Here is a 17,947-nt window from a genome sequence, read left to right as displayed (position 1 = left end):
TTTTTTTTTTTGCGCAAGTGCTAACACTGCAACGACACAGCAGAAGCAGAACACCAATGGAAACAAGGAAAGCGTAGCAGGAGAAAAAGAAAGCACAGGTGATTATACAATGTGATGCGACAAATCGGCTTTATCAGTATTGGTTGTACGTACATTCAGACCGGAATGAAATGAGAACAGCTCATGTGAACAACACAAAATGTCTTACTTGTGTGCTTTCAACCTCAGTGTACGACTAGCCTGATTCAGATTCCCCTGTGAAAGGGTTAGCGAAGTATATATTGATCAACAGTTGTAAAGGAATCTCTCAGCAAAGTAGAAAAGTGTGGCATATGCGCGTTCGCGTGTAATTCCTGCCTGACTGTGCATTTATCTGCTGCAGTTATCGACATACGTCCTGCCTTTGAATTGTATTTCACCGCTGCTTTTTCGTTCCACCTATTGCCGCGCGGCCCTCTCCGTAACAATGCTGCAAAGAATACGCGAGCTAGCTAGCCCGAGGCATCTTCTGCCCTTCACCGCCATGTTTGTTACGATGTGAGCGACCGTAACGCCAGGAAAAATTTCTTGGCCTGTTTCAACCAGGCCAAATGCGACATTCAAATCGCGGGCGCCTCAGCGTTTTGCCTCCATAAAAACGCAACCGCAGCGGCTGCGTTTTTATGGAGGCCAAACGCTAAGGCGCCCGTGTGCTGTGCGATGTCAGTGCACGTTAAAAGTCCCCAGGTGGTTTAAATTATTCCGGAGCCCCCCACTAGGCACCTCTCTCTTCCTTTATTCTTTCAATTCCTCTTTTATCCTTTCCCTTATGGAGCCGCCGCGGTGGCTGAGTGGTTACGGCGCTCGGCTGCTGGCTCGAAGGACGCGGGTTCGATCCCGGCCGCGACGGTTGAATTTCGATGGAGGCAAAATTCTAGAAGCCCGTGTACTGTGCGATGTCAGTGCATGTTAAAGAACCCCAGGAGGTCGAAATTTTCGGAGCCCTTCACTACGGCGTCCCTCATAGCCTGAGTCGCTTTGGGGCGTTAAACCCATATAAACCTTCCCTTATGGCGCGGTTCAGATGTCCGCCGATATATGAAACAGATACTGCGCCATTTTCTTTCCCTAAAAATCAATTATTTTATAATAAATCCCAGTAGGCTGTTTTTTTTCTTTTTTTGATTATTTTCGGAAGCTACTGTCAGTAAACGGAAGTGGAGGAAAGAAGTCGAGAAAAGACGCCCTCAACATACCGGGCGGTCTGTTCGAGTTGAAGGATATGCCATTAAGACTGTTTCGTTTACGCAAAGTTCATCGCGCAAGGGGCACAGTGTTTGCAGGCATCAAGAACCGAAAATGCCTCGTGTACTTAGACAACCTTGTCGTCTTTGCTTCGAACTTCGGCGACCTCCTGAATGGAAAGGGGAGGCAGTGGGAGGGAGGCAGTGCGGGAGACAATCAAGTCGACAAGGAGCAATCCGACTTTGCCTACAAAAAGTTCATATTTCTGGGCCGCATTGGAAGCACTGATCAGCCACATTTTGCCAACAAGGCGTAAGATTACTTGTAGCCTGAATTTTCGTGCTGGCTGACATCCTTATGGTTGTGCTTAAACATTATTTTCCTGGACACGAGGATGGCTTATGGAGGCTGAGCAAAAAAATGGCCAATCGCTATACAATAGAGATTTTGACAATTCTTTCAGGCCGCTAGAACAAAAACGGAACGATGTGCAGCTTACCTCTATCCTTCTCGGCTCCGTTTTCTTTTGGGCTTAATTTATATTTAAAATATCTGTAAATTCCCCAATACTTTTGTTTTGCTTATTCGCTGGCACACAGCACCAGGAGATCAAGGTCAACAGCAGCAAAAGCGTTCTACGAATGCATCTAGGCTGTCCACTCTGGTCTCAATACTGTGAAAAGGGTATGGGCCGCCTTTTTAACGCTGGGACTTCCTACTCGTCGGCTTTGAAATATGCGTAGCACGAACCTCGGCGGACTGCAGCTAGATCATGCACAATGTTTGCCAAAACAAGATAAACAGATGGGCTTTCCGACAGTGTGCACACCACTGCCTGACGTCTTTAGCGTGGCACGCTACCTTCCTCTCGCAGTTTTTAATGGCGCCTGACCGCTGTGAGAGTGCTGTAAAACGTGTTTTTAATACATGTGGATGTTTTAACCCCCACATGGCCTGCTAAACGAGATAGTAATCGCGATGGCTCAACATATGGGCCGCGAGTTTCCGAAAAGTGACAGTTAAAAAAATTGAAAAGAAATGGTAATGAACGTCGACTAGAATGTCAATGGCACACGAAGGAACAAGCCGGCCGGTATTTCTTAGTTATCTACGAGACTTACTTGATTCCATTGCTTGACGTCAGCGGAAACCGGCTTGGCGGCGGCGTCTTTGTGAGAGGGCTTCAGTAAACTCGCTCTTAAAGGAATATTTAGAACAAGCTCTGCACTTGCTGAAACCTGAGCGTCCCTATAGCCGCAGACCATATCGTATGTGATGCAAAGTCCTATGTCTCGCTGCCGTTAGAAATTGCCATTTTCGACTGTACAGGTGGAATGGGACCTGACTTCAAATTCTATACCAGCGCCAAGATGAGGATATCACACCTAGTATGCGTTAGTATAGCCTTTTGCTGTCTCTTCATTACTTGCTGTCAGGCAAAGACGGCAGAGACATCAAACGGAGGTCCAACTTTGCTGGACACGATTAAAACGGCTTTGGGCAACGCTATGGACAACAGCTCGCCCGAAATGATGAAGAAGCTCCTGTACGCCGATTTGTCAAGCAACTGCAGTTTGGGGCTTTTCAAGCTCATGAAAGGCATACGCAACCTCGACCCATGGGCTGTGCGCTGTAAGTAAACACACATATCTTCATTTCGATGGATTTCTTCCTTGTCGTTGCAATAATTGCACAAAACTGTGGATAATGCGTGCTTGAGAGCGACCCGCTGCTCCTCTCCGTGGTATTTATGGCTGGGTGGGTTTTACCGTAAACAGAGAAAGCATGAGGGAAGACAGAAAACGCAGTACTTCAGATATAGCGCCTCTTCATTTCTGTGTGTTTCTTTCATTTGCGCCAAATATATTACATAGAAAACAGTTCTTGAAGACGCAGGATGCCACCCACGGCTTTTGACTTTTTGTCTAATTTGTGCGTCATACAGTAATAAGCTATTGCTCCACATGATTTCGGACATGTTTCATAGGTGTAGTGTTTATATGAAAGCTGCAGGTGCTCTTAGACTACAGGGAATTCATAATGACGCTTTCAGGTTCTTATAGAACCAAACGATGATGAGCACGCGTAAGTAATTCTTGCTCTGCTATGCTAGGTTATGCTACCACAACGGCACTAAGTGAGAGAAATATAACGGACGACATAGGTCTGCCAATAAACATAAACTGTTTAGACGAATTGTTTAGACACTCCTGTAAGTGTGCACGTTTGTATTAAAAACTTAGAAGCCGCTAAATGCCCAAAATATTCCTTTTGTTCCAATTGGCGAAGCATGGCTATCTTTCGAAATATTCGCGCTGAAATTTCCAACTCGGTTAGCGTAACTACGCGTGCAAAGTAGGGATGATCATTTCAAAACTACTCCCCATGTGACGCAGCTGTTGCATACGGCATTTCGTCAGCCAGCGGTGAAGAGCACTAGGCGAGGCTGACAACTGTTCCCCTCTCTCTTTCGTCTAACGTAACCGTAAAAACGCCAAACGCAATAGCGGTGTGCCACCAGTATTGTGTTAAGCACGGATCATCGCCTTCCATGCGTAATTATGGGAATTAATTTATGAATTGTAGGGCTAATATCTCGTAACATGGGCGTGATACGAAAATTCTACCTGATGAAATATTTCAAGAATGCCACCATCTCCAATATGAACGTGCCTGCTAAGAGCAGTGACTAAAGCTTATTGATTACCGCTAGTTAATTAAGACACCGCAGCGCCTGCCTAGTGGTCTGAGCATCGGCCTCGCATGCGGGAGGTGTGGGGTTCGATCCTCAATGCCGCCGGGTACCCACCGGTGATACACCGCGTACAAGCTTTCGCCTGCCTGGTGCTCAGCTTCTTTAGGGTGAAATGCTTGGAAAATGGGTATTTGACTCCACCTTGAGTAGTCGAATCACCTTGTGTCATGGCGCTCTTTGGGCGCAGATGCCCTTGCGCCATAAAAATTCTTCATCATAATCTAGTTATTTAAGGAACAGATGGGGACAATTATGTCCACCTGGTCGCCTAGCCTACGTGCAAAAGCGGCACTCAAGCACTGATCATCCTCCGTTGTAAAAAGAAAAATTCCCGAAAACCTCATTTTCAACACTCCGTATTTGTCGGCAACACGAATTATAGTTCTCTCGTCGCTGAAGCGTACGCAATTTGCAATCCACGTGATGCTTTTTCTCGCACTAATAACCTGCTGTACAAATCGCCTTGAAGGCATCGAAAGGATGCTGCTTACAACGATGTTCGTTGCTGTACGCTGTAATTACTTCTACTAAACTGCACTTGTTATGAAATGCGGTTTTCTGAAGCTTTGTGAACTTTTTGACATCACGTCTGTGCAAACGTTTTTTTTTTTTAACGTTATAGCCTAAGCACTCCGTTCAGCGGAAAACGGCGTTGTCGTCGTCAGTGGCGGCGGCGTGAGCAAAAAATCCCGAGAGCAGCAACCTAGGTGCCAGGTTGGCCACATAAGTCACGCGGCCTTGTAACGTCATCACAACCTGCGCATCAGATTATGAGCAAGCTACCCACCATGGCAGTTAAATTATTGGCTGGTCGCGAGAGGTTGGTCTGGAAGACCAACCTGAGTCTTACAAACCCCACCAGTGGTTGTGTTTATAGCAGCCCCCTGCCCGAGCAGTGGCGCATCGCTCAATCGCTGCACCACTGCGCAAGAACTGGCACGAGGAAGTTAACCCCTTAAAGCTATAGCGTCGGACCCTTAGGGCAGAGTTTGTGTTCCCTCTAGGTTTAGAGCGATAGCTCTATGCGAAGCACCAATCCTGCTCGAAACCACGTGACCTGTCCGCTGCCTGAAATTGACCCTCAGTCTAGGCAAGCTCAAAATGTGTCTAGACAGAAAAAGAGCAGAAAAGGAATCAACTCATGACTGGCAGTCGAAACAGCGGCGGCGCGACCAGATCAACTTCACAAGATGCAGCGCGAGGCCACTAGGCTATCGCCCAATTATACTTATTTTGATGAAAATATACCTAGCTGAGCGGTACCTATTGCCACAGCCGAACATGGCTTGTCTTAAAACAGTACCACACTCTCGCTCTATGCATTGCAGAGCGTCGTCTTCGTCAAATTCCATCTGCTCCGTCCGGCGGCTCTGCCCGCTCATCGTCGCCTTCTAAGTAGCACAAATCCGTGCTTTCGCACTGATTCCCCAGCCATTATTTCGCCTACATTCAAAATTTGATCTTCCCTGCCACGATAGTGACCTCTACATATGGCCCGGGTCATTGCCAAAATGCTATCGCTTGACATTTCGGTATAAATGTGGTCAAACACGGCCTGACTGCTTTGGCTGCTTTAAATATCTGCGAGTTATTCAAAGCATCTTCATTTTCTTTTCACCGCTTTAGTAGAAAGTTCTCGTCACCTCGTACTGGTGATAACTTATTTAGAGATTAATGCGCGGTGATGCACGCGTGATGGCTTTTCTCGTGTTGATCAAGCCTGTTCACACAATAAGGTGCATCAGCCCTCCCTGCATCTTCCTGGAAGGCGCGTACGCACATGTATTTTATGTCTCGTGTACGCTTGTCCCTGTTTTCAGGAAGGAGGATAAAATGCAGACCATTTTTCTCACGTTTGGTAATTGTTTATGGTTTATGGTTTATAGTGGTTTAACTTCCCAAACCCACTCAGGCTATGAGGTACGCAATAGTGAAGGGCTCCCGAATTTTCTACCACCTGGGTTTATCTAACGTGCACTGACAGCGCACAGTACACGGGCCTCTAGAATTTCGCCTCTATCGAAATTCAGCTGCCACGGCCGGGATCGAACCCGCGTATTTCGGGTCAGCAGCCGAGTGTCACAGCCAGTCAGCCACCGCGGCGGCTTCCGTCTGGTTTGTTGCCTGTTTTCAAGTGAAGACCTGTGAGTTGTTTTTATTGAGGTGGCGTTTGCCAGCTTAGGTAAACACGAGTCAGATATGACTCTCCCGATATCTCGGATCATATAATATTTTAAAACTGTATGACTTCTCAGCAACGTAGTGTGCAATCTAGCCACCGCACAGAACCTCAGATTCATATGCAGCCTCACTCTTATCCATGGTGGGCGTGAGGAAGACGCTTCTCCTAGCTCGTCTGCTGCATTGTGCACGTGAACCAAGAATTTATCGGCTTCTCCACAAACAAAGTAATGTGGTCGTACCAGTTTAGAAGTCTGTCAAAGGCGCGCAATACTAACAAAAGAAGGCTCTATCCGAAAACCATTAATAGAACGCAAAGGTTTTTCTTCGTTGCCATTTGGCTCCGGTCACTAGTAGCTGTGTAGCTCTGCTATCCATTTTTATGTTCACGTAAATACAAATGCTCACAGAGGTGTCAGACTAAAGTAGTTGTGATGCATTGGGTTTTATCACACAGAGGCTTCTCAGGCAATAATGTACCAACCTCAAAGCTTGTGTGTTTGCAATGCGGGAGAGAACTAGAATGATTGAACATCTTACAAATTGCGTGTAAGCTTTCCTTTCTTTACAAACTTCGCTAGAAATTTCAAGTAGTGCTCTTTCTCCTATGAATAGCCTAGTGGCCAACAGAATATGTGCATCGTAAGATTGTGGCATACGCTGTTTTTGTAATCTCTCGAGTTTACTGCACGAACATAAGATGTGGCTTGTGGTCACCACATCTCCACACAGTTCATGAGTAGGCTTGGCTTGTTTTGTCAGAATTAAGTTGTGTAAGGTGCGTGTGTCCAATACGCCGGCGACATAATATCACTTTAACCAAGCGCTCTTGAGTTGTTCACGAATTTCATTCTCTTAAGATAGCGTTTACCAGGTGTAGCTTGCTATATACTTGATTACTCCATGTAGATTAGCATTTGTCTCTCAGTTAGTTGTGTACTAACTTCATGCAACATTTACGAGGTATGCTCATTTTATCGATTTTCTTTTTATGAGTATGTGCTGCGCATACGTGCGCTCTCCCTCACTGCCACCAATATCAACGTGGCTCGCGACCCAGCACAAACTTATGTTATGTGCATTGGTTACGATGCTTGCTATATTGTATGTATATTACATCCGCAAGTAACGGCATGAATGCCTTTATGAAGAGTAGTGACGTTAGTAGACTAAGGGAATCAGTTTTTATAATACTGTTCTCGATACTCTCGCATAAAATGTTTCCTAGAGCTAGCAACCCTGCATAGCACTCCGCTGGAAATACTGACGCGCACTGAGAAAGTGTTATTTTCCCAGTTCCTCTCCACTCCTGCACTTCCAAAGTAAACTGCAGTCTTCGGACCATCCGTGTAAAACTGAACTGGGTGTAACTTTCATAATTTTTTTCTTTTAGTGTGAGATATTCTTGTATTCATGTTATGTTAGTGCATGTGTTTTGCTGAATTGTGCAATAGTGAGATCACGAGCTCTCGGCAAGCTGTACCATAGGGCCAGTGGGTCGTGGCTTTGTGCAATCTCCGGTAGTGTTCAATATACGAAGTTCGTAGCACATCTGTTCAAACCACACAAGCAATGACCTTGTTGCTTGATGTTTGTTGGGGAATGTTATTCAAGAGTTACAACCAGCGATGATCAGATAACATATGGGGATTTTTCTTAAACATACCTACATGTAAGCGCTGTTCTATTTTCTAGTCACAGCTCATTTTCGCCCACATGCTCCCACAGTCGTCGTGGTCTATGCCTCTGGTAGTCCTTGTTTCTTTTGCCAGGTCCCCTTCTACAACATGTACAAACTGAACCAGATTTCCACTCTTTTACAAAGGCTGACCACAGGGGACGTTCAGTAAGCTCCACACGATACGCGAAGACCTGGGTAACGATCGGGATTTAATCATTTTAAATGTGAAGTTATTGATGAACTATAGACTATGCTCACGTAATCTAGACAAGCGTACCATACAACAATAAATTTTCTTAAGGCATACTTTATCAGGCTCCCATCATTGCCTTAAGAACACTTTAAATTCGTTCAGAACTCATGAACACTAAAGGTTCAAGTTACGGGCTGCAGGAAAGTGAGTTTTGTTTATCAAACGTTATTTATTTATTTATTTATTTATTTATTTATTTATTTATTTATTTATTTATTTATTTATTTATTTATTTATTTATTTACTTATTTATTTATTTATTTATTTATTAGGATTACTGTCAACCCTCAGTTTAGGGTCATTACAGGGAGGGATGTTACGCATAACACGTTCATACAAAAATAAGCAGCCAGATACAAAAAAATATGTACATACAATACAGTGGCCCACGGATACAACACAGCATAGGATATAAAGACTATAAGACTCGTATTCAAATGTTCAGCCATCTGCCGCACGCACACACACGCACAAAAAAAAACTATGCAATATCTTTATGGTACAGATTTTAGTAAGAGACCTTGAGTGCATTTGCAAAAAAAATTGTGTTCAAGTTTTACTGGAAGTATCGTTTATTTACGTGCAGGATGGGATCGATGTGCAAGCCTCTGAGTGACAAAAGAAAAATAGTTGTTTTTTTTTTCTGGGGAAACTTAAATTCATTTCTTTCAGCCCAATTTGCTACTTTGTTTGGTGTGAGTTGTATCTGGGAATTGTACTGAGTCTCTAACGTGTTGATAAGCTGGAGGACGTGCATGCAATTTGAAGGCCATTATATAGAGGGAATGAATTACGGATTGTTGATTTATTTTAGCTATGGAATTCATTTTTTACGACAAAAATGTACTTATATGTACCCCTTTGGTACCAAAATCTTTAAGACGAATTTTGTTGACAGGGTTGAACCCAGACGTACGTGCATGAAATCATCGGCCGAACAGGAAATCTTTCAAGCAGTTAAGCATCCTACGGCGTATAACCTAAGTCTGCTAGGTCGTGTAGAATTCCAAACCTTTCGGGTGCACCGTAAGCCTTGTCGATATCAAAGAAAACTACCAGACAGTCTTGTTTATGCGTGAACCCTTCTTGGACTGTGGCGGACGAGATGGTCAATTGTTGAACATGCTTTTTTAAATGCACATTGGTGTACGCCACGAAGTTTACGGGATCCTGGGATAAAATTAATATAATATTCAGAGCACCTCGGGAAGATTTCGCGAGACAACTAGCGAGTGCTATGGACCTGTAATTACGAGCAATGTTGGCAGCTTCCCAGGTCTCAAGGCAAGTACAATCACGACTCTCTTCCAGCCCTCAGGTATTTTCTTCTGGTGCCCATATTTCGCTAAACAATCTTAAGAGCGCCTCTATAGCAGGCTGTGAGAGATGGGCTAGAATTTTATATTGCATTTCATGACGACCGGGTGCAGTATTTTTGCTGTAGAAAGTACTCCTTGAAGTTCTAAATATATAATCATTTTAATGTGAAGTTCGTTTGTGTGTCCACTTGCTGGAAAATTTCGGTTTTTTACTGTTTTTTTACTTTCAAAATGCGTGTGTGTAATGCAAAGAACAAGAGAGAATAGAGATGTTTCTGTTCGTTTGTGTAGCAGGATGACTCAAAAAATGAAATGTGAAGAGGGAGAAGCTGTGATCATGTTTACGAACTTGCTGCCGGAATTCTTTTATGTGATTGAACTGTTTATTAGCTTTGCCAAGAAGTTTACCAAATCACGATGGGTATGCCATGCTTTGGGCCTCACCTTTTAAAAATTCATAGGGTGTTCTTTTGTTGGGTATCTTTGAAAAATTCCCTAGGCTTCATTTTTTTTCGTTTTTGTTTCTCTACATTCTTGTATATACCAAACTTTGTGATTTCTTCGTCTTACGCCAGAGCAATGAAGAATTGCTAGGCGCGCAGTAGCTATAATACAGGACGTAAAGATTTAACTGAGTTCATCGTGGAAAAAATTGTCGAAAAATATTTTATCCAGGCTGGCCTTTTCTAGAAACAGTGACCAGTCGGGTGAGTGGAGCTTCTAACGGCGTCACACTAATGCAGTGAATGCACTACGTTGCAAAGGCAACGTAAAATGCTTGCTGTTTCTATTTCTGCCCAGAGACGTAACTATGCTGTTATAGCGTTGTTTTGCTCAAAAAGACGACCTGGATGGCTCTGTCACTTTTGACAGAAGCATATTAAAATTGCTTTGAGATGGCTTGACCACTTGTTCAAGGTAAAATAAAGCTGTAGGTTTAAAAGTAGCGATCACTATGTAGCACTTAGGGTGGTTCTGAAAGCAAACCTAAGAGCCGGAATCACGCTTGCACTCAGTTCGCTTCAAAACACCAGTTTTGTTACACCTCCTATAAGGGCATTCTGCTTGAACAACGTTTACACCCGACAACACACACAGACGCCTTGAATCAAGAAGGCGCCCTTTTAGGCGATCTTCTTGTCAACGACACTCAATATTTACGCTTCAGTAGGCCATGTGCTGTGTAATGATTTAACCCTCAGTCATTTAACAGGGTGAAAGAGAAACTGAAGTGCGGCGTACCATAAGGGGACAGCAAAAACGCGCGTAGTTGGCCGTCAGAACGAATTTTAACGCGCAGTCGAAGTACTTTGGTACTCTACTTTTTCATACATCCAAAAAGGCAGAAAGGAAACATAGAGAAGGACGGATTGCTCAAGGCTTTTAGTTTATTCCAGTTCTCGGGTAAAATTTTAGCTTAATCTTGTTTGTTTTTATGAGCATTTCAAAAAAAACTCAACATTGCTTCAAACACAGTCACAATTAAGTCAGTACTGATGTAAAATAATTGTATCATTTTAGACTACTGCAACAAAACTGAACTAGTGAATATTTTCCTTACACAGGTGAAGCGGCACCCTCGTTGGAGGTGCAGTGTTTTTTTTGTATTTAGATGATGAATGCTCAGAAATTGTATGCACGGCTAATGCCTATCGAGTTTGTTTTGCGTGTTTTTTTGGAATGTGGCTGTAAACTGTGGCAAGCAGATAGAGAAGGGTTAAGCCGAAATATAGTCATTAATTTAAAAAGTGCAGAACACTAAATTGCGACTGATTAAAATGTCGGTCGCCGTCACTTTGACAGGAGGCTGAGGCCGGCCAGTGGCGGTACCGGCCTTCCTCTGGACTACTGATTACTTCTCAAGATTAGCGACCGTTGAGACTGAAAGCTAGTATATAGCGTCAAATACGTGACAAAGGTAGGTGTCCAAGTGGAGAGCCATTACCACGCTCCTGAACGGCTACTAAGTTTTTTCTGTTGTTTTTTTGTGGAAGTGCAAACTTTAGTGTAAGAATCAATTCTGACACCGTGGTGAGAACCGCCGCCATGTGTGGTCCACCTAGCTGCTGTGAGGACATCTGAGAAGAATCCAGGAAGCCCTCTTCCGTAACCACTTGGCACCTCCACGGGAAGATGTCTTAATTCTGTACCGTCGTGTGGCACCAATTTCATTTAGGTGATGCGAACAAGACTAAAAAGTTGTATCATGGTAATTTTTGGCTCTAGTGATATATGATTGGTGTGTGAAAGGCTATGACAAGTTAATGAAATCATTGTAAATAATTAAATATTTAAAGAAATGAAGAAATGAAAAAAATTAGAAAATGGAGTTCAAACGTGTCAAAATGCTCAGAATGGAAACCCTAATCCACTACCGACGCTATTGCGTCATACCCTATAGGGGAAGCTTAAGTGTCCTCTCCAATTTTTTATGCTACACTGGCAGTTCAACTGTCCCCAGTACACAGTCCTCGTACAAGAGCAAATGCAAACATCAGGCCAGGCACCATTCTGTCTTTCTAGGTTTCACGCATCAGTTTACGTTGGTTGCGGTTGTGGTTCGCCAACTTTCGCGCGAGATCATGGGTTCTCTGCTCCGGGTAGAAGTGTGTTATATGGCTCAGTTGCTCCTTACAACACAATGTAGTGACTGAGTGATTTGATGTGCTCTCCTCAGAAGCCGCTTCAGAACCCCTTTAAAATGTTATTCATAGTCATAAGGGTAGTTCCTGAGTTGGTAGCTATTTCAACACTTTTGGTGACAGCAAACATCATCTATTCCAGGACAAGGCACTGTGATAATCATTTGCCCATTTTCTTTGAAACACGATCATTTCGGTTCAACCCTATAGTTGGTCATTGGCGTCTTGCATGAGTGTAAGCGCCCAAGGATCAACGAAATCATTATTTTATGCTACACTGCCATGACAATGAAATTTCTATACCGCTTGATGCTATTTTTACATTCCAGTTGTGTATCAGGTACACTCTGTTTTTTCCACTCCTTAGTGAAATTTCTCGTTTTAAATATTACATTAAAAGCCGCAAACAAGGCTTTTCTGGTTTCTTGTCCGAGCTTTATATATAGCTGGTTTCTTTTGCTTTTGAAACGCTCCTGCGGCTTACACAGAAATATTTTTGAATTATGTGACCTATGTTTACGTATAATTTTTTCCACCTGCTCACAACCTCCAACAAACCGCGTTTAGTCCGCCCATCAACGGAGGCGGAGGCATTACTGTACAAACGGACTATCCCCAACATCTACAAATAGTTTAAGCTGTGCCTCACCTATCTCCCTAAGCCCCACCTTGACCTCACCGTATGAGCCCTCACGAATCTTTGTAAAATTAGACAAACAACTTCACACCTCTCCCAGCCTCTATATGTATCATTGCCACTTAGAATCATCGTGCACCAATTGACTTGCCCTATAGACCGACACCGATCTTTGGCAGGAGCAAGATCCGGTTCACAGCTGTCGCCGGCTGGGACGACTGGGGTAAAACTTGGGGGCGAAAAGTAGGCGTAGCGCCCTTAGGAATATATAGAAGCAAAAGTTTCCACTGCTGTTATTTGATTTCACAGTGCACCAATGACGTTGTCTCTTCGTGAAGAATAGCCAATTGCATTGTAGAACAGATTCTCAAAATATGAAGCGTTATGTCGAAGGCGGTGTATTTTTAAAACATCGGGTTTCGTGCCCGTGGGGGTGATACCCGGCTGGGGATCGGAACGGGAGCGCGGCTCATTGAAACACATGTAAGCCAAGCTTTCAGAAATATTTTTCTCGTTTCACAGGGTGCCGATGGAGGCTGCTATTTGTTAAAAATTTGCGTGTGGTTTGAAGATATCTAGTGGGATAGATAACGTCGTTTTGAAACTGTATTTTTTCAAACGCCGCGATAAATCTATGTTGTGAAGCTGGACATGCCCCCCAAAAGGCTCTCTGTTCTCTGGGTGTTTACCCGAATCACGCAAGCTTCTCTTTTAGCCCGACATGGTGCCGCGTGCGCTACATTTGCTAACTTATACAGCCGTTCAAGCTACACAGCCTAGACAGTTTTACTTGAAAAAGCAGCTCTAAAACGCCATGGCAAGAGCACGAAAGAAAGCCGTGCACTGTACAAGAAGGCGCCGCAGACGAACACTCCGGGCCGCCTCCGGCTCCGGCGTCCGCCCACGCCATCAATGTATGTATTCACGCTGCTGGCTATCTGCTACAGTGCACGGTTTGTTTATTGTGTGGCTTGAGGGCTGTCTACATTGTAAACATTGCTATCGTTTGAACGGCAGTATTTGCCATGAATCGTAACGTGCCCGGCAGAAGTGTCGAACTACACGAGAAGTAGTGTTGATGTAGTGTTGAAATCTGGGTCAGTTGGTACATTGTTCAGCAGTAAAACCAGTCAAAAGACGGGACACAGCGAAGAAACGAGGCACACACACGACGACTGGACCGTTGCCTGATTCTCGGGACCGTGCACACTTAGAAAGATACCCAGCGAAGAAGAAAGGAATTGCAGTAGTGTTGAAATATGGGTCAGTTGGTACATGTTCAGCAGTAAAACCAGTCAAAAGACGGGACACAGCGAAGGGACGAGGCACACACACGACGACTGGACCGTTGCCTGATTCTCGGGACCGTGCACACTTAGAAAGACTACTGAAATGCCTTTCTTCTTCGCTGGGTATCTTTCTAAGTGTGCACGGTCCCGAGAATCAGGCAACGGTCCAGTCGTCGTGTGTGGTGCCTCGTCTCTTCGCTGTGTCCCGTCTTTTGACTGGTTTTACTGCTGAACATGTACCAACTGGCCCAGATTTCAACACTACTGCAATGCCTTTCTTCTTCGCTGGGTATCTTTTTAAGTGTGCACGGTCCCGAGAATCAGGCAACGGTCCAGTCGTCGTGTGTGTGCCTCGTCTCTTCGCTGTGTCCCGTCTTTTGACTGGTTTTACTGCTGTACACGAGAAGCTTGCGCTATTCGAGGAAACACCCAGCTGCTAGAGCGCCTTTAGGGGGTATGTTAGGCTTCATAACGCGCATTTATTGTGGACTGTTAAAAAAGTAGCTTCTAAACGATGTAGCATGCTTTTTCACACTCTAATTCTTGTTTACAAAGAGCCGCCTCCACGGGTACTCTGCGATAAGAGAAAAAGGCCTCTGAAAGTTTTACTCAGATGTGTTCCTACCGGGCCGCACTCATGCCCCGCACTCCAGCCGGGAATCATCCCCACGCGCACAAAACATGGTGTTTTAAAAACACATAGACTTCGAAATGACTTTGCATACTTCCACAACCTATTCTAGGGATGACCTTGGTTATTCTTCAGGAAGGAACGACATCATAGGTGCACTAAGAAATAAAAAAACTGCTTTGACAATATTTGCTTCTATGTATTCCTATGAACGCTAGGCTTACTTTCCACCTCGAAGTTTTACACCATTCGTCACAGCCAGCGACAGCAGCACTACAGCATCTCGCCTACGTCAAAGATCGGTGTTGGTCTCGAGGGAAAGACAATCGGTGCACGATGGTTGTAAGTGGGGATGAGAGAACAAGGCCGGTCTCGAGGAGAGCGCGCGCTCTCTCTTACGGCCTCAGCAAGAGGGGCAGTTGCGGCCTACCGCCGCATCTCTCCGGGGGCGCTGCGAGCCAACCCTCTCTGCTCGAAGGGAGCCGCTGAAATGTTCGCTGGATGCAGCCTCGGCGCGCGCTGGTTCTGACGCCTTGCACATGTTACTGAACAGCTGCTCTCAAAACATTGGATTGGAAGTTGGAACAGACGGATCTCAAAACATTGAAGTTGGCATGCAATGATGGCCCATAGCTGGGCTGGATTATTTGGGACTGACTCGAGTAAAAGTGAAGCAAGGCATTTCAGTGAAAACAGGATTAGGAAACATTTATTTTCACCTCAAAGGCCGGCACAGTCTCTGTCGGTACTTCAAAATGTATTCTGACAATAATATAGCATTTGCCGCTGCAATACGTTCAAACGCATCTGTTCAATCTGTTCGCACTGCAAGAAACACAATACATCAGACAGATCATTTGCTCTTTGAAGCAACGTTTCACATACTTAAAAGAACTTACACCAATAACAAGAACTGCTTGTAATGAATTATACAACATTGTCGTGCGACTGACAGTTCCGACTGATTCTGTTTAGAGCCTGAAATGCTTTCGCGTTGGTTTGTGGATAAACCCAGACGGTTTGTCATTTTGGTCTGTCAACTTCTTTGTGTAGTTGACGAGAAGAATTCGGAGAAACTTTTCCGAGATCAGATGTGCTAAGCGTTTGGCGTGGCTCCTGTCAACACCTTCCGGGAAGCATAGGAAAGGAGAATCTTCAAGATGTGGCTCAACGATTAGTTGTAAGGTTTCAAGAATATTCGATCGTGGAAGATCCTCTAACGCCTTTTCAAAAAACGTCGAAATAATTTCCAAGAGAGCTAGAAATTCTGGCTTTGGATAGTGAAGTTCACCATTCTCCTGGGCCCGCAGAAGTTTGTAAAGGGGGCTGCTAGTCTTGTTCGTCGTCAAAAGCATAACGCAAGCGTCACACCCAAGATCACTGATAAGTTTGGCAATATAGCCGCCTACGTACACCAAGCCTGAATAAGCAACAGACGCAGGTGGAGCTGGAAGATGTGCTCGCAGAGCTTTCAATTCTTCAACTAAATCTTGGGGAACACAGGCGGCCGCTTCTTCAGCGTCTTCACCTTGATTAGTGGCTTCTTTCGATGGCAGTGCTTTTTTCTTTACAATGTGATTCAGAGCTGCTGTAACGGCTCTTGCGTCCAGCGCGTCGTTACCTCCGCACATAAAGCGCAATTTTTCGAACAATGCCTCGATAGGATCACTGTTGAACTTTCTTGTACGAACGTAGTTGACGCCTCTTCTCAGTAGAAATTGAGTTACCTTCACTGTGGATTTCATGGTGAAAAGTAGGGCACTGTACGTTTCCTCTGTGAAGTTCTCAACACCAGTGGCGATGGAACAGTCTTGAATATTCTTCACGTAGCTAATAATAATAATTGGTTTTTGGGGGGGAAAGGAAATGGCGCAGTATCTGTCTCATATATCGTTGGACACCTGAACAGCGCCGTAAGGGAAGGGTGAAGGAGGGAGTGAAAGAAGAAAGGGAGAAGTAGGTGCCGTAGTGGAGGGCTCCGGAATAATTTTGACCACCTGAGGATCTTTAACGTGCACTGACATCGCACAGCACACGGGCGCCTTAGCGTTGTTCCTCCATAAAAACGCAGCCGCCGCGGTCGGGTTCGAACCCGGGAACTCCGGATCAGTAGTCGAGCGCCCTAACCACTGAGCCACCGCGGCGGGGCTTCACGTAGCTGCAAAACTCAGTTTGCAGCCACAGTAGTCGGCCATCGTCTTCCTTGGAGATAGGCATTTTGCAGTCACTTCCCTTGTATGTTGTGTCATGAATGTCGAACCATTTCCTCGTCACTTTCATGAACTTAATCGTGGATGTTGCGTCCTTGAAAGCAAAGAGAATGGAACTGACTCACGAGTTCTGCTGGAGGTGCTCCAGGGCCGCGGTGACTTTGGGCGAAAAACACCTGCACGGCGCGTAGCATGTTCATTTTCTCAAGGTCCGACGGATAAACGTGCTTTCGTGTTAGATTTCTGGCCAACTTTACCGTCATTTCCTTCTAGTGCTCATACAGTTTCTGCACAAATGCACCGCTGATGACGCCAGTGCCGTCTGTGAGCTCCTGTTCCGAAAATTGGCTGCGGACCTTCTTGAAAACATGGCCAGGATCGAAGCTCAAAAAAATTACTCTTTCATCGTCCTGATGATGCTTCACTATAGTTGACAACGAACCGTTCCCCATGTGCTTGAACATCGTCCTGTCGGCTGAGTAGTTATCCGTAACGATACGAATTACTACAAAGCCGCATTCCTCAGCTGCAGAGATGACGTCCTTCGTCCACGCATACAAGTCTCTCCCGCTGAGTTGTTTTGTAAAGTAATATGAACATGGTATATTGTACGAGCTGACCACTCCGTGGAGCACGAAACATTGCACTCGGTTGGCAAGCGTTTCGTTCTTGGTACGTGGCGCACCGTTTCCTGGCTTGTCTCTGATCCCAAAAACCACGTCGGACTTCCGATCATATATGCACGTTGGCTTTATTGCTGCTTCGTCGATTATTAATGACGCCATGTGCTGTTTGTGGCTGAGAAGGGAAGCCTCCTGAATTAACCTTCCTTTCATGGCGTTACTCATTCCAGAAGATGTTGAGCTGGGACCAACGTAGCGCTGAAGTGTGCACTTATGTGGCAGTGTCAGCAGAGTAGTACGCGCATGATCATAACCGTTCGGCGAAAGAAATCGCCATATGACGCACTCTCTGATTACTTCTTTGGGATAAGACTGGAATTTTTTCTGATATCCATCGATTTGGTGAAGCAGGAAGACGGCCTTTTTCTCCCCCTTTTCAGCGCCTGAAGCAATATTTTTAAGAGATGAGTAGCGCTTGTCGTCGCGATATGTGGATACCACC

At 44.9% G+C, this 17,947-nt stretch overlaps 1 protein-coding gene across 1 annotated transcript in view; it reads left to right on the top strand.

Annotated features, from left to right (window-relative positions):
• Positions 1 to 2,471: 2,471 nt before the first annotated feature.
• Positions 2,472 to 17,947, top strand: part of LOC144101025 (uncharacterized) — a 31,253-nt gene continuing 15,777 nt past the window's right edge. Inside the window, exon 1 of the mRNA XM_077634024.1 lies at positions 2,472 to 2,856. Within this exon, the coding sequence (XP_077490150.1) occupies positions 2,559 to 2,856 (298 nt within the window). The 5' untranslated portion in view covers positions 2,472 to 2,558. The remainder of the gene's footprint in view (positions 2,857 to 17,947) is intronic.

Source organism: Amblyomma americanum, chromosome 1, assembly GCF_052857255.1.
Source record: "Amblyomma americanum isolate KBUSLIRL-KWMA chromosome 1, ASM5285725v1, whole genome shotgun sequence".
Classification (NCBI taxonomy): domain Eukaryota; kingdom Metazoa; phylum Arthropoda; class Arachnida; order Ixodida; family Ixodidae; genus Amblyomma; species Amblyomma americanum.
This window is presented reverse-complemented; position numbering and strand designations above follow the sequence as displayed.